General features: G+C 43.0%; 1 protein-coding gene across 1 annotated transcript in view; it reads right to left on the reverse strand.

The window, feature by feature from the left end:
- Positions 1-17189, reverse strand: part of LAMA4 (laminin subunit alpha 4) — a 183786-nt gene that overhangs the window by 137154 nt on the left and 29443 nt on the right. Inside the window, exon 2 of the mRNA XM_090038231.1 lies at positions 2992-3093. Within this exon, the coding sequence (XP_089894357.1) occupies positions 2992-3093 (102 nt within the window). The remainder of the gene's footprint in view (positions 1-2991; positions 3094-17189) is intronic.

Raw genomic sequence — 17189 nt, forward strand, 5'->3', positions numbered from 1 at the left:
CGCCGGTAGTAGGGCGGCGGTAGCGAGCCAGACCCAGGGGGTGCCAGCGATAGTCGGACGCCGGCGAGACAGGCCCAGGGCGCAGGGAGCGGGCTGGAAGATAGAAGCCCGGCCCAAGGGGGCGCCAGGTGGGCGAGGAGCCCAGGTGCTCGAGAGAGAGAGAGAGAGAGGGCACCAGAGGGGCGAGGGACCGTACAACGTCCCTTGGAACAGCTGCGAGGCTTGGGGCATGCTGAGGGGGAGGTTTGGAGGCACGCATAGCCCTTAAGGCGGGGTGCATAGAGATACCCCATTTTGGAGTAGGGGCAGGAACATCGGTACCGTCAACTAGGGGAACAGAGGCAGCCTCCCATACAACTTATTTGTCATCAAAGTCGTGGTGGGCGAGATTCTGAGGGTGCTGAGTCCACCCTAATGTGATGGTAGGGGGCGCTAGGGAGTTCACGGCTGCTCCTAGGCCCCGCTCCCTCACACAGTGCTTCCAGGACCGGTGCAAAAAGAAAAACAGGAAAAAAAAAATTTTGGGTTCTGGAGGTGGTTGTTGAAGCTTGCTCCAGGCTTTCCACATGCCAGCCTGGTATTACAATGCCTCTGGACCAGTGCTCCATAGTCATGCTTAGTGTTGGCTACACTTAGCCAACTTCATAGATGGTTTCCATTACTGAGCACATGTTGCTTTTGTTAGCAGTTTAATAATAGACAACGTATCTGACACAAACTACAATGTTGTAAATGTACTGGTACGTAGCAGCATCCTTTATTAGGTGATCTGATAGTACTTTCCAAGTGTAAACTGAGACCTACAACAACCCTGCACACTAGGTAAGTTTTATTATCCCATTTTGCAGCTAGATCAACTGAGGCACAGAGGGGTTACTTCACCTGTCAGACGGGACGGAGTAAATCAGTAGGAGAGAGTTTTTTTCCTGACTCATAGGAGCTCTAGATAGTACTGTGTATACTATCTAGTAGGGAAAAGGGGACATGGCTTTACTGTGTAAAGTTGCTTCACAGAAAATAGTTCTGTGAATGGTCCCTATCATAACTATACGCTGGTGACCTAGCCCTCAGTAAAAATGAGGTACACTGTCATGTTTTAGCTTATATTTACCACTGGGTACAAACAAACACATAGACAGTTACCATGGAACATGCAGTAAAATCCTGCTCCCTTTTATCCTGCAGTAAATTGTTTGTATAGCTTTACCTTTTAATATTGTACAGCATAAAGCCCCCTTCACCACCTTTGTTAGCACTATGGGAATTTTATTCCTTTGATTGTCTGTTAGTATGATGGTGCTTTCACTGCTCTGACTTCTATTCCCCAGATTCAAGTGATAGCATACTAATGTGAACCCACAGTATTCCATATTAGCTGATAATGAGTGAGACAGCACATATGGCAGGCTATAATGTTACCCTGGAATTCAAACACATTCTTTCCTCAGTATATTATTTCAACCTTCTATCATCGTTAGTCTGCAGCAGGAAGCTGGCTGCTGTGAATTGTGAGGCAGAACTCCTATAGATAACACATGTATGTACACACTCAGAGGTCACTTACAGTCACAGGCTGTTTGTATGATATACAGCAGTGTACAGTAAAAAGGAGAATGAAATGAGTTCACTTTTATATGCCCTTTTCATGATGAATCTCAAAGCTCTTTCTCTATTTGCAGACTTAACATAAACTCTCCCTCTAGGATCTGCTTCACCTTTCAGGTGAAATGTGAGGACTGTTTAATGACTCACACAAACACAGAACACTGCAGGGTAGGTAGTGAAGGATATTTGGTGTTTTTTGAGACTACCAAGATAATTTTGGTAGACAGTATAGAATTACCTGCATGCAAATTTGGTTGGGAAATTATGGTTAACAGAACAACCCTGTCACACTGGGATCTTTAATGAATGCACTTCATCATGACCTTGGCTTTAAATGTTATTCAGAAGGAAGTCTCCCTGGAAACACATTATACCTACTGCTATGGTGGTGTACTGGGATCCAGTACTTATGGTCTGCATCCAGACAAGTGTGGATGTTTGTTTCCTGGGGCACACCTTGTACATTGCTACTTGTCCCTGGGGAATGCCTACGCCATATGTGCTCTGGCATGTGGCAGGTTACCACGGGTGTGGTAGGTGAGGCTGGGGCCCTGGGGACCTTGGGGAGCTGCAGCTGTAGTGCTCCTGCAGCTGGGAGCCTGGATGGCAGCTGAGATGTGGCTCTGGCCAGCCAGGCTCTGGTCTTGGGTGGTGCATGCTGTCACCATGTGCACCACCCAATTTTTTGGTGTGTTTTTTTGACCTTGGGATCTCCCAGGACCAACCCCCTCCCTACCCCCCCAGCTGCAAGGCAGCAGCATGGGGAATGCCTGTATGTGCAGTGTGTGGTACTACAGAGAGGTCTGTGGTGCCACATACCGTATGTCCATGCTCATCTGGACATGGACATGGTGATGGGAGAGTCGACATTGTGACCTACAGTAACCTTGGTTTTCCTTGAGGGTATTTCATCCATGCATGTACTATTTCATGGATTTTCAACATTTTTGCATCATTGTGCCCTCCAGCAGCTGGATGCAGAGTAGTGTACCCCCAGCTGCCGAGTAGGGGTGGGGGGTGGCATACGGCCGGATGCCAAGGGCGGTCGTGGAGCGTGGGTGGACACTGAGCCTAGTGGGGCATGCGGCCGGATGCTGAGTGGTGGGGTGGAGCATGGCTGGACACTGAGCTGGAGGTGGGGCGGCAAGTGGCTGGACACTAAATGGCAGCAGCCACTGCATGTGAGCTTCCCTTCCTTGCCCTCCCACCCCTTGCATCCAGCCGGTTGACAACCCCTGTACTGTTTCATTTGAATGTGAAGGAAATGAAGCTAAAGGTCTATTGTGTCACTCAAAATATAATCTGTGTTTACAGGTGAAATAAAACATATTTATAGATGAAAGTAGGGGACTAGTTTGGAATGTGGGGTCTCTGGACTCAACTTACCACACAGATTCCAGATCCATCAAGGCACTTGTTTGTGTTGCCATTACAGTTACAAGGGGAGCATTCTCCTGAAGTAGTGTGGTAAAATCCTTCTCGGCATTTCTGCAATGGAAAACAAAATCAAAACAGGTCAAGTTTGGCTATTATGCAGAGAAAGACAAATTGCACTGGTCAGGTTTCTTCAGAAGACATCATGAAATCATCAGAACAGACTTCATACATACTTCTGAACCCCATCTGTTCTTAACCCCTTCTCCTTTAGTTTCGTACCCTTTTTCTCTCCCCATTTCAAATACCAGCATTTTTAACTGTTCCCCCATTGAGCACCATCCTTCCATGCAAATGGTCTCTTGTGGAAAACTGAGAACCTGTTAGATTCTTGATGGAAATTTGAGGTGGAAACAGAAAAAATGAGCCTAAGGAAGGATTTGAAGGTGAAGGAGGGGAATAGTTTCACACACAATGGGCTTGATCCAAGTACATGAAAATCTTTCTGTTCCTGTCAATGGGCTTTCAATAAATCCTAAAGGAAGATGGAGACATATCTACAAGTTTAATGATCTTCTGAAGAAGAGCTACCTGACATCTGTGGAGTATGACTGTTGCAGTATTCAACTATTAACACCATTAGCAATATCTGAGACGATGACAGCACCCCATCCTTCCCATTCCATTCATCCCATCTAACCTGTATCACCACAGTAGAAACCATTCATTCCTAAAAAGACACCATAGTTGTGCAATTATTCTTCATGTCTCATTAAGGGTTGGGGAGTTTACAGTGAAGTCAAAAGTGATTGAAAGACATTAGCTTTGCTTGGGTGATGCTAGCATGTTTATTTTCCTGTGAATTCTTAAATGTGCAACTATCATTGGGGCCAAGCTATATATTTATCAATATTATATAATTATCAATATTATATATTTGATAAATATGTTTATTTAAATTAACAAATCTCTAAATGTAATTTTGTACAAGAAATATTCCATATACTATAGATCTTCATTTAAATTGTGATGGTAGCTGTAAAATAAGATCACCCTTAAAATAAACAATAACATAAAACAAATAATAAATAATAATGCTAATCATGAAACACATGAAATTGGAGAAATGATAGAAAATAAAAAGAGGTCAGTGAAGTAAAGAAGGACCACCCAGTACAGTGGTGCTTAATTTCCAGCCCGTGGACCGAATATGGCCCACAGCTGGTTCATGGACCTCCTCGTGGACCTGGAAATTTAGCAATTGGGGAAAGGCAGCATTAATTGCCACAGGTTCCAGGACTGGTTTTTGGCTGGAAGAGGCACATGGGGCTGGGTTGGCATGCTAGGGTGTCCCCACAGACTGACCCTGCGCTGGATCTCATCTGTGAAATGACCCCATGCACAGATCTGTGCCTTGGACTGGTCCCACACACCTCAGATGGCTTGGGGATGGAAGCTTGGCTTAGTGTGATCAGTCTGTGAAGTGTAGCTTATGATTTCTTACTACGGGTAGCATTTACTTCACTTGCAAAAAGTCTGGTGATATGTACAGAATTTGTGGTAAGAAGATTACAGCTTGGTAAGAAGGGGCTTCTACTCATTTTCTTTGGGAAACTGTACCTTTGCATCACCTGCATGTGTGTGATATTGCCTCCTCCTAGAATCTGTGCACTCTGTGCATTGCATGGGGCTTGCCTTGAACAATGCTCTGTGTGGGACTGATGGGAAGATCTTTCTTGCTTTTGTCTAGTGGCTGGAGGAATTCCTTTGTCTAGGGGCTGCAAGGCTAAATATATAAATACATATGCTGATAGTTACGGAAAGCACAGTTAGGTATAAAAGTTCATAACCCCAAAACACAGAAATCTTTCATTTTACTGTACAAAGACCATAAATACATAAATAGCGGAATAGCTCATTTGTGATGCTAAACCTCTTCATTTGATTGTGGCTGAATAGTCTTTTAAGTATCCTTTAGGGTACATCTATGCTGCTTCTGTGGCATTCCTAAGAAAGCATCTGAAAAAACATGCCACATTCATGTATGTGCCAAACCTCGAAACAAGGCAATGCAGCCACAGGAGAGTAGCCTCCTGCCACCATTCAAAAGTATACTGGAGACAGAGATCTCAAGAGTGGTGATGAAAAGCATCGTCAGGGCAGCTTTGTTACGTCTTTTCCAGGTTTGGCAGGAAAAGAGGGGTAGGGTGTGCTTTCTGGTTGTGCTCTTATGAGGACTATGGAAGTGGTATATACACCCCTCATTAAGACAGACTGAAACAGAAAAAAGAGGCATAAAAAATAGTTAATAACTCACCAAGGACAGGATATACACACCAAATATGCTGCTGAGTGTGAAGAGGTAAAAAGACAGACAGTTAAATAAAACTCTAGAGTATATTTTATTGCTCTTCTTCTTTTTTAACTTGTATTTAGAAGCCAAGGTAATTTTCATCAGAAGGGTGCTAGGTTTTCATGGAACATACCATGAGTTTTACTTTTTGTTGCTTTTCACTGGGTACATCTACATGCTCATTAATGTGCAGTAAGTTGCTGCGCATTTAGTTTAGTACTTGCTTAAAGAAGTACTAACTAGATGTTCAGTAACTATAGTTACTGTAGCACCAGTACACTTTTTTTAGTGACTTTTTTTAGTCCCTTTAGTATTAGCATGGTTTTTGCTGGCATACTACTGCGCATTAAGCGTCTTTTGTAGATATGCCCACTATACATAGTTGTTTGGGTCATTTACACTTGCATAAAGTGTCTGTAAAGTGCTAGAAATTAGAATGATAGGATTTCACTCCCAGCCTGCACTGGTATAAATGATTATAAAAGGTTTGATGCAATGGGGAAAAAAAAAACAATTTTTGTTTTGTTTTGTGAAGAGCACTCATTTGACTTCAGCCCTGATTTCTTTTGCATTTTGTACTCTGTCTTTCATTTTTATGGGTTGCGCTGAGATGAGATGAGGTTGTGAGATTTGGCATCCTGAGAATTGCATTTGTTTCCTCTCCCTTTTTAAGAAGACATGATGGAATCTTGTTTAATTAAAACAACAGCTTCTTTTATATTAAAGTATGTAATATGATGCTAGCAACAGAGAGCCAAAAGAATTAGAGCTGAATTGTTAGTAAGCCCTACCCTCCAGAGTACTCTGAGAGCCAATTCTTTGGCAGAGATTAAAAATGGAAAACTCAGCTGCCTCCACTGTTTTCATACATGTTATTTTGTTTAGTTTGCTTTGGAAACATTTTTGATTCATAATAGCTACTGGGGAGAAAAAACCTTCATACCAATGCCACATTGGGGCAACAGAAGTGCTAGACATTTATGTTGTCTTGTCCTTCAGTTACTGAAAACTGACAGAATTACAGAATTGGCTCATGCAACACTAAGATTTTCAGCTGAATAACTATATCACACACTGTGGAAGGCAAACAATTACTTACAAAATGAAACCAGATTCCTTTTGCTATGTCTTTGTTGGCAATGATTCTCTCCTCCCAAACAGACCTAAGCCACTTTCTGTTTTCTAGTCCTTTTCAGTTGATTGGTGGTCTTAACTATACATTCATACCTATCCAATAGCTTTCTTGGTCTTATGACAGGCAAGTTATAATGGTGACAATGTACAGTGTTAAACTGCAGGTATGTGAATAAAAGAGAAATGGTGTCTCTGCTGGCTATTTATGAATCTCCAAGATAAATCACCTTTTTTTTTAAACTGAGGGTATGTCTGTATTGAAGCACAATTGCAGCCAATCCAGCCCATACTAACTTTTATCTTGCTAACTCTGGGCAACTATACACGAGCAGGGAGACTGTTCTGATGTGTTGGAATTACAGAGCGTCGGAGTAGACTCAATTAATTGAGTCTGCTGGAGTGTGGTAATTACCGCACTCCAGCAGACTCCAGCATCTTGTGTAACAGCATCCCCGTGCTTAAAAATGGCAGTGGAGGCACTTTAACTAAAGCTTGTTCAATGAGCTTTAGATAAAGTGCCCCTGCCACAATTCTTAAGTGTAGGGGTGCTGATACATGAGATGCTCTGGGCACTTTAATCAGAATGGCTCTCGGAGCCACTCTAACTAAACTGGCCCTTCCCTGTCCCTCCCAGAGCACATGTATAAATGCCCTCTGGTACCAGTAGTAAAGTGACTGTAGCAATATGCAGCTTGGTGCTGGCTAGTTGCCTGAATACCTACAGAGAGGTCTGAACAGGGTTGTGCTGACCATTGAAGTCTGAGCTGCTTCATTAACTTCAATAGGAATTTGAGGCCTGTTTAGGAACTTTTGTTAACCCCTGCAGGCACTTGTCTGTGCACTTGGGTGTCTGAATAGCATTGTAGATTTGGCCCAAAATGCTAGGATTTAAGCTCCCAAATCACTTGCTATTGAATATGTAACCCTTGAAGACTAGCTAGTACATTACAGTAGCTTTTTAGGAATTGATACTTTATTTAAGTGGGCCTACGACTCCTCCTACGTTGGTTTAAATTGGAATATATTATCAGAAATAATGGAGGTGTACAAGTGTGAGAGGAAAACTGAGATCTGGATCGTTGCAAGCGCTTTACCAAGCCGTCTCCAATTTTTATTATTCTGTGTTTCTATTGTTCTCTCCCTGAGCAGAGATGGAATGACCCACTAGATGTTCCCGGAGATGAGCCAACATCATGTTTATAAAAAGACGTGTCAGAATGTTGAGCTAATTGAGTGATACAAATGGCCTAATGTTCTTGGTGCATAACATAATTGCATTCAGAGCACAAATAGGTTTGGAACAGAACTAGTTTGGCCTCCCTGGAAAATGTTACATAGGGAATTTAGGGAGCCACATTTCCACCCATTACTAAAAACTGTTGGTGGGCTAAAGCGATGTGTTTGCATTAACAATTTTAGCTTCAGCATTAGGTCTTGATTGGCTACTGGCAACCGCTTCTTTAGCCCAAAGGGCAGCACTGTTTTCCAGTTCAAGTTGAAAAGTGCAATTGACTGTAACTCTTACTAAGCCCTTTAAAATCTTAAACCCCTGTAGTATATTTTATATTGTGTTTTGCACCTGGGTTTGGTTATTACATTTCCTAAATATTTAAACCAGCTGCAGTACTGTGATATTAGGGCTGAAGCTGGTCTTCAGATAAATTACTATAGAATGTTCATTTCCTTTCTCCCATTTAAAAAAAAAATTGCCTGTCATGCATCTTTGTGGGAACAGGATGGGACTGAGGGAGAAGAATGAAGAGACGCAGGGTATAATTCTGATTTCATTTATCCTCATAACTCCACTCATTCCATTGCAGTTGCACCTAATCTATATTTTTGTAACTGAGGCTGCTGACAGACTTTAATTTAAAGGCAGCATGGCAGTGGATCCTCAATCACAACAATCATATCGCCTGCCATGCCACGTGTGCATGGCAGGATGCGTGATTTTGAGATTGAGGAGGAGAGCAGTACTGGGAGAGACAAGCAAACATTAAACTCATAGGAACAAAGAAGTCACCAAAACCAACTCAGGTAATAGGATAAGAATCCATACAGTGTCTGTTTAAACCATACATAACACAGTCTAGTCTGTGGATGATTTCTGTTCTTCAATTTCCTAAGGTTTTGAAATCACCATGTCAAGCATCAAATAGTTTTGTTGTAAACTTGTCCTCCTGATTTGTCTTTTTTGAGGCAGGAGGAGATGCTGATAAGATGCAGAGTGTATTCTGTTTGTGCCTGGGATCCTAGGGCAGGAGGCATCATTTCCTTGGTTGGATTTGGAGCATGTCTCTCTGAAGTACATATCCCAATTAACACATCACATCTAGGCAAAAACTGGTCTCCTTCTCAGCCACAGAAGGCTCTCTCATAGCTCAGTCAATATTTGATGCCACAGGATTTAGTACTTCAGGGGCTCCTTATACATTGGTGGACGCATGGATGCCGTGGCAAGATTGATCCACCATTATGCAGGTTCAGCTTTTATTGTCATTAAGTATTGGTAGAGAGAGGTAGTTAGCTATGTTAGTCTGGTGTTATGGAAATGCTATATGACATCAGTCATGGATTAGGGCCAGATTGTGCTATGCTGTGTACAGACACAGAACCGAGAGAGTTCCTAACCCAGAGTTTACGTTCTAAGTATAAGATTAAAGCAACAGATGGCTGCAAGAAACAGATGCAGGAAGCATAAGGTAACAATGAAACCATTGTGGATGGTGTGAGGAGAGGTCACAGCATGCCAGGTGCCGAGCCATTGTTAAGTTTTATGTAGTTCTGAGGCTAAGAAGCAACTCCCCAGCAATTCTACGGTTGTTTTGCAGTTTGCAGTAGGATTTGGCAATAGGGCTGAAAAATGTCTACCTTTTAGCCCTTGGTGCACTGCACACATATTCAGGGGAAATATCAGGCCTACGTAAGTCCTATTATGACAATGGAAGATTTGCATGAGTTGAGATAATATCCTTAAATAACAAATACAATCTTACCTATTGTGATTACTTGGACACATGTATTAATGCTTAGTGGTTACTGTACATTTACAACAGTTGCTAACTGTAATAACAGGCATGCACATTTAGGTGATGCTACTGTGCGGTAGACTAATTCTACTGCACATTAGCATGGGTTTTGCCTGCTTCACTAATGGGCAGTAGAATTAGTCTACTGCGCTCAACTTGTCTCATGTAGACATGCCCCTTGTATCCTAACATTGGTTCTCTGGCAACCTGTGATATGTGATACACCAAATGGACAGGTTCTCCTAAGCCCCTTCCTCATTCCTAAACTCTCTAGGGAAAAAACAATAGCAAACTCTGCCAGAAAACTGGGAAACAAGAATCTAAAGTAGTTTCTTCATAAGCTCAGAAGAGAAGCCAGGGCAACCTCACCCAATAGATAAACAGCCTGGTAGAGGGAGAGGGGGAAGGAAGGTAAAACACAACAGGAGCCAATGATCGAAAGTTAGGGTGAAGTACATGTTACACTTAGACCATACTAATTCTGTGGAATGTTAAGTGATGTTAAGGTTAGAAGATACAGTGAACAGTCATATGTTAAGGGTTCATTTCTTGTTTGTACTACTTTGATGTGCAACTAGATGGCTGGTGAGCAGGGACATAGCTAGGACACCCTGGTTTCTATTCCTGCTTTAGATGCTGGGAGCAGTGCATCCTGGGATGCTGGAGGACTTCAAATTGGTCATTTTATTTTTCTGGAGTGGACTGAAGGTACCCAAACATGAGCTAGGTAGCATGGCCCAGAGCTAACTCTTGCCTGAAGTGGTATAACTTTGAGATGCTCAGAGGGCACTTAGTAGGAGTAAATGAGCTTTAGTGCTCATGTTTTAAGTGCCCTTAGTATGGTCTAAGTGTAATGTGTAACTTCACCCTGGCCATGTCTGCATGAGACTCTGACTGTATACAAGTACTAAATGACTGCACAGTAGCCCGAGTTATAGCACAGTAGCACCAACAAACATCTTTTTTGTGACAGTGACTTTGTAGTAGTCTAATACTACTGCTCAGTAGCATCATGTCATGGTTGTTGCCATGTGTGGGTGACACGTGGGGGGGGCACACGCTCACCCTGAGATTGGCCACCGCTGGTGTCTGTGGGTGGTTGCTGCTCACCACCCACCTCCCTTTCACCGCCAACACTGTCGCCAGTGTCTGCAGGTGGTCCCTGCTTACCATTGCCACTGGTCTATGGGCGGTGCCCACTTGCTGCTTGCCGGCCTGGTGCTCCACCAGTCTTGGGAGGTACCAGTCATTCATGTTGTCATGTGACACTATTGCGCAGTAGTATCAGGCTACTGCATAGTCAGCGTCTTGTGTACGTGCGGCCCCTTGAAGCCAAACCCAGAAAAGCAGCATTGAGGCTGCTTTGGGCATGACTCTCTAGATGCTGATCTCAAGGAATGGCCATTAGGGGTACCCCATAGTGTCTTCCCCACCACAATTCTAGATTTGGCACATGCAAAGGAGAGTGGGTGGATGGGTCATGCTCAAAAGAGATGGCCAGGGTCATGGTGTATATGTACCCATCACCTCCTCAAGTCAAGACTGGATGGTTTTCTGGACAGGAATGCTTTAGTCAAACACAAATGTTTGAGCTTAGTAGAGGAGCTACTGGATGGCTTGTATTATGCAAAATTTCAGACTCAGTACTCTAACATCTCTCTTTCTTTAAAATCTCTGACTTGGTAAAAATACCAGCCTGCTGGAAGTGGAGGCTGCTGCTGTGGAAACAACAGTTCTTTTAAGATTTTGTTGTGTATCTTAATTAGCGTTAGTAGCTGAAACACCCAAGGACCTTTTAAATATAATTGGCTTTGGTTCTTTCAAACTATATGCACTAGTGTCTCCTAAAAGCAGAGTTTTTTCTTTTAAGGCTTTTTTCTCTCTCTTTTTAATGAAAATGATTTTTTGACTAGGCTGTGCCAGTCCATCAAGTACATCCATCCAAACCTGAAATGAGACGTGTCATCTAACATCTGTTTCTTTCATTGTCAACGTTCTCTAGAAATTCCCTGAAACTCAAGTGATGCTTGTTTCCATATAAGCACATTTCTTTAAAGTATGTATGCTCTTTTCAGAAATGCCCATAGCTAGATTTCCAATACTCAGACCCCATGCAACTCCCCCTAAGGCACCTAATAGAATCCAGGTTTTCAGATACTTTAAGAAACCAGAAGCTCTCAATGTGACTCATACAGATGGATTTTCAAAAGAGCTGTACTGTACATGGCATAAACTGCCTTTCCTGAAGAGTTCTTGGACATTTTTGACTCTGGAAGTCAGTCAGCTCAGGGATAGGGATTATGTTTTCTTTGCCAATAATTGTGCCTAATGCTAAACATTGGAGGAAGAGTTTAAAATATCTTTATACTTGTACTTTCTCATTGTTATAACCAAGTCAGATCAAATGTAATGGACCATTTACATGCAGATGTCTGACTTCTGAATTTACAAAATAAAAAATAAACAAATAGTATTAACATTTTGCAGTGCTGCTGATGTCTTACAGCTCTTGGCAAACTTTAATGTATCAAACCCCAAAGTATACTTGTAAGGCAGGGAATATTATCACAGTTTTACAGTTGAAGGAAATGAAATATGGAGATCCTAATTTCTTTCACTGCAGATGAGTAACTCCCATTGGATGCATTGGAGCTGACTACAGTAATTAGCCCTACAGTAAAGTGTCACTGTCTATACATGTGCCCCTATTGGGAAGCTGTAAATTAATTAACTCCACTGTAGGACAGTACTGTCCAGGACAAGTACTATCCTACAGTAGAGTCATTATGTGTGCCAAACCTCATGTGTAGATGTTGACTGGGACTGGCTGGGGCATTAGGGTGCTACAAAGGAGGGGCTATCTGCCAGCTAGCCCCAGACTGAAGTACCCTTTTGCCCCAGTCAGCCCCTCTGCAGTACTTTGAGCCAGGGCAGAGCAGCCCTAGGTTGGCAAGCTGACCCCCCAAGCCCCCTGCCAGGCATGGCTGCTCTGCCTCAGCTTAATGTGCTGTGGTCCTGGGTGCACTTGTAAACGCTGCACCTGGGAGCAATAAACTCCAGCATGAACTGTGCAAGAGTTTATTGCTATGTGCTAACTGCATGCATGTAACTGCACCCACTGACTATGACCAGTGGCAGTTTTGTGCCTTGGACAGTCAGGACATGAAGGCCAGTGCAGGCTGTTGCTGTTACAATCACAGGGGTATGTTCAGCTGCTGCCGTGCTGGCAGTTATTTTTATGCTCTCTCCACAAAGATGGTGCTGCCCTGATCCTCTTCCCTTGGTACACTACTGATTATGCCTGAGGAATTGTGCTTAGAGTCTTTGAATAGCTTGCTCAATCTACAGCAGTAGTGGTGCGTGTAGTAGCAAGGGTGGATCGGGGTGGGAGTGGGGGTGCAGTGGTGCAACTGCATCCCCCTTTGATTCTTGCTCCCACCCAAACTTTAAAACTGACTTCCTGGGAGGGGCAGCTACATTTCTATTCAGGCAGTGCTGAATCAATTGACTTCATGGCTTATTGCCATCTCTATGAGTCCTGTTACTCTCTATTCCACAGGTGTGAATGGGCTTTTTAATGGTCTTGATGTTCCGCTATTCAGCTGATCCTTTCCTTAGCAATCTTACTGTCTGTCAGCCTTTCCTGGTAATATCTGTCTTCTATTTCGCAGCCCTACAGACTGGTTTTAACCAGATAGTGGTATGGTAAATATATAGCTGTGGATAGGGAAACAAAAGTCCAGCTCCAAACAAACAGACAAACAAAAACCAATCAAAGAACAACAACAAAAAAATCCTTCCTGACTCTCAGACCTTTAAATTAAATGGAAGACCACCATTCCTATGCACCACTCCTGTCCTAAAAAATGTATGTTTGGCCAAACTGGGATCACCAGTTTGGACTCCTTTCTTATTGCAGTGAATAAATGAAGTATCAGTTTGTCTTCATTTTTACATGGGCATTTCAGCTAAAATGGTGGACACAAAAGACCCAATTTATTATACTGGAAAACATTAGCTAACAAAAATTCTTTTAACATAAGATATGAGACTTTCAGTCTATTTATTTATTTAAGAGAGACCCCAGGGCACATTTTCCAGGTTTCATACATCTAGGTCAGTGGTTCTCAACATTCTTAGCTTCAGGACACCCCTAGAGAGATGCAAGAGACCCCTTATTGGGTTCAAAGTACCATTCTGAAAATGCCAGCTTTTAGTTGTCACTTGATTTTGACTAAAGAAAAGTAATAAAGCACAGGATACCTCAGTGTGGGCCCTGGCTGCTGGTTAGCCCTGTGCTGAGGCATCCTGTGCCCCAGGCAGCCCTCCCAGCTTCACATGGAGTAGTGGGACAATATATCCTGCTGCAAAGCGGATGGTTAGGTAGGGGTGTGCACTGCAGCACAAAGTAGTGGCACAAATTACTGTTTGTGCTGCTGCAAACACATGCCCCTGCTCATGTGGATGCAGTCTCTGAGTTTATTTTGTGAATCAATATCTGTATAGCAAGCAGTGCTAACATGCTGTGCCACCCCACGGCACCCTTGAAAGGCTTTCAAAGCACCTCATGGTGCCATGACACCCTCGTTGAGAATCACTGACCTACACTCCCGTTTGTTGGCATAACGGAACCCTGCAATATTAAAAAAATGGATTTCACTATTTAGGCTTCTGGTAACAGGCCAATTTTTCCTGCTCCGTGCAAGTGAAGTAACAGACATTTCAAATTCCTCAGCAGTTTACCTAGTTCAAAGCCATTTTTCACAAGCACAAAGATTTAGTTCTTCTCAAGACTGCTGGGAAACATTCTGCAAACAGTAAGAGCTGTAATAACACTGCGCCCCACTGTTCCGACCTTCCTGCGTTCTGTGACCTCAGTGAGATACCCCCAGTACTTGCCAAAAAACAGAGTCAGACAGATGTACAGTATACACTGAATGTAACCAGCTCAGATGCATGCTATTAGTACAGTGGATGTGCTACAAGAATAGCAGAAAGCCAGCTTTTTAATCCCAGTGCAGCTACAACACCCACTATGTAACCTATGGCAAAGCATTTAACTATTTTAGGCTTAGTTATAACTTTTGCATTATGTGCATGGTTTGTTAGGTTTTGGAGCTATAGAGTATATCCAGTCATGCATGGATATTTGGTTCCCTGGGGACAAGTAGTGGCGGTGCACCTGGAACGCCTGTGTCATGTGTGCTTTGGTGCTTGGCAGGTTGCCCCAGGTGGGGTAGGGAAGGCTGGGGCCAGCACTGGCCCTTACCTGGGGTCCTGGCAGCCTTCCCGGGCTATAGCTGTGGTGCTTCTGCCTCGCAGAGCCTGGCTGGCAGCAGAGTGTAGCTCGTTGTGACCTGGCTCCACTTTTCAGCAGTGCGCACTGGCCAAGCATGTGTTGCTCTGTTTTTTTTTTTCTGTGGGCTTTTTTGACCTCTGGATATCCAGGGGTCAAAAACCAAAAAAAAGTGGAAAAAGCCCCCCGGCGCAGTGCATGATCAGGCAGCGTGCCATTGCAGCTCCGAGAACACTGGACTCTGAGGTATGCGGTGCTGCAAATGTGTTTGCAGTGCCACATATCACATGGCTGTGCTTATTTGGACATGCTCATAGTGTCTGAGGAATGGCATTCCCTCAAGACTGCATGTATACACGGGGAATGGTATGTGAGAGTGGAAAGGAGGAGGCCATGCATACCTTGCATGATACCAGGTATAAGGGCCATGGCTATGACTCCAGGTAGCTAGTTGGTCTTACTTGGTCCAAGGAATGCCATTGGACATACAACTTAGTTTTCCATTGCTCTCAAGAATCCTAGCAGCAGTTTGCCTGGATATTATCCAAGGTAGGTAGGCTAAATAGACAGAATGGTCCCGAGCACCTTTTTTGCTTTCCCAAAGTATCTATACTTACCAAACTACAACTTAATTTTCCATGACTTAGTTCCCCAAAGTACAAAATGGGGATTTATTACATTTGTAATGAATGCTAGGGTTCACTCCAAGTAATCTATATGAATCATGCATGTGACAGTCCTGAATGTTGCACTGTACTGAGCAGAGCACAAAGAGTTCTGTATACATTTAGAATTATGCACATAATCCTGGAAACTTTCTACATCAAAAGCCCACCCTAGCTGAGGAACATTTATTCATAAATTAAAAAAAAAGACTTGTTTGGAAGGAACTTGATTTGCGAAGAATATGAGAATGTAATGTCCTGTTATCTCCGGAGGGCAGCCAAGGAGATTCGCAGACATTTTAACAGGAGTCTTTATAGGCTACAAGAGCTATGCACATCAGCAGGTGGTATTATTTTGCTATGTGGGCTAGGTAAACCTTTGGTACCATGATAAGACTGTCTTGCAAACACTGTCAAGGAGCATAACTAAGGATTAACTGATGAACCTAGCAACAAGTATTTCTGACTGCATCATTATTGCCGTTATTTAGAGTACCACTGGACAAAACAGTCATTACCAAGAACATAGAAATGATGATACCTTTGTTAGCATATCCCTGAATTAAAAGCGTTCTGCTCACTCATACTTTCAGAGTGATATATATGAGTACTGGACTTTTCATTGAACAGCTAAATATTAGCTCAGTCAAAGGATGTAGTCATACCTGGAGACACTAGAAGTGTATAACTGCTATCCGTTAGGAGTAAACAGGCTTGAGGCAATACATAACTTGCTGAAAAGCTGGACTTGCTGAGTTCACAAATAACTCCAGTTAAAACATTTTTGTTTTTCCCTCTTAAGTTTCCCTTTCCAGACGACCAAAAGAGGGCCGTTTCCATGCCTACATTTGGTCTAATTAAGTTTGCTTCAGGGAAGTTTAAAGGATCCTGTGACATGGGATATCAAATTTGTGTGTTGTGTCTGACTTTGGGTCAGCGTTATCTAATCAGCCTGATTCTGCTTTGTTCTTTTGGACACAGACCCTGTCTAGAAAAAGTCCTTGATCTTCAAATATTTAAACATGTGGCAACTATTTTTTTTATAATTTCTGCTAATGTCTTATTTCCTAATCCATGCTAGTTGTGGTAGATACAATTTAGTGTGTGTGTGTCCCATTTTTATTGTTGCAAACATGTGAACGACTGGAAATGTGGGAGAGAGAGAGAGAGAGAAAAAAAAGTGACATATCCAAGTCTTCTTTATGTTTTCCTAAAAGCTTGGTACCTGTAGGAGTGAACAATGGCAGTGATGTGGGTTGATATCTGCTATAGGCAACCTGTTATGATAGGGCCATTTACATACAGTGCGGCATGAACTGGTGTGTGGTACCTCAGGTTTCTATTTGTGGCATGCGCTTAGGTTATATTTATAGGTTACCTTTCAGTCCTATCTGTATTACATGTCTCTCATTGATGACCGGGCTTGAATGTCATCAACTTTCTTATACTGAATGCCGACAAAATGAAATAAATGCTGATTGGCCTATCTTGGGGGAGGCCTCTATACTTCTCTTGGGCTATTTCTGTTAATGGGTGCTGCACGTCACTCAGTCTGGACAGTACGTTGATTGGTTTCATAGTTTCTAGGGTCGGAAGGGACCTGAGCAGATCATCTAGTCTGACTCCCTGCCATGGCAGGAAAGAGTACTGGGGTCAAACGACCCCAGCAAGATGTTCATCTAACCTCCTCTTAAACACCCCCAGGGTAGGAGCCTGCATCACTTCTCTTGGAA

This window comes from Crocodylus siamensis, chromosome 1 (genome assembly GCF_052110815.1).
Source record: "Crocodylus siamensis isolate JL-2025a chromosome 1, ASM5211081v1, whole genome shotgun sequence".
NCBI lineage: Eukaryota > Metazoa > Chordata > Crocodylia > Crocodylidae > Crocodylus > Crocodylus siamensis.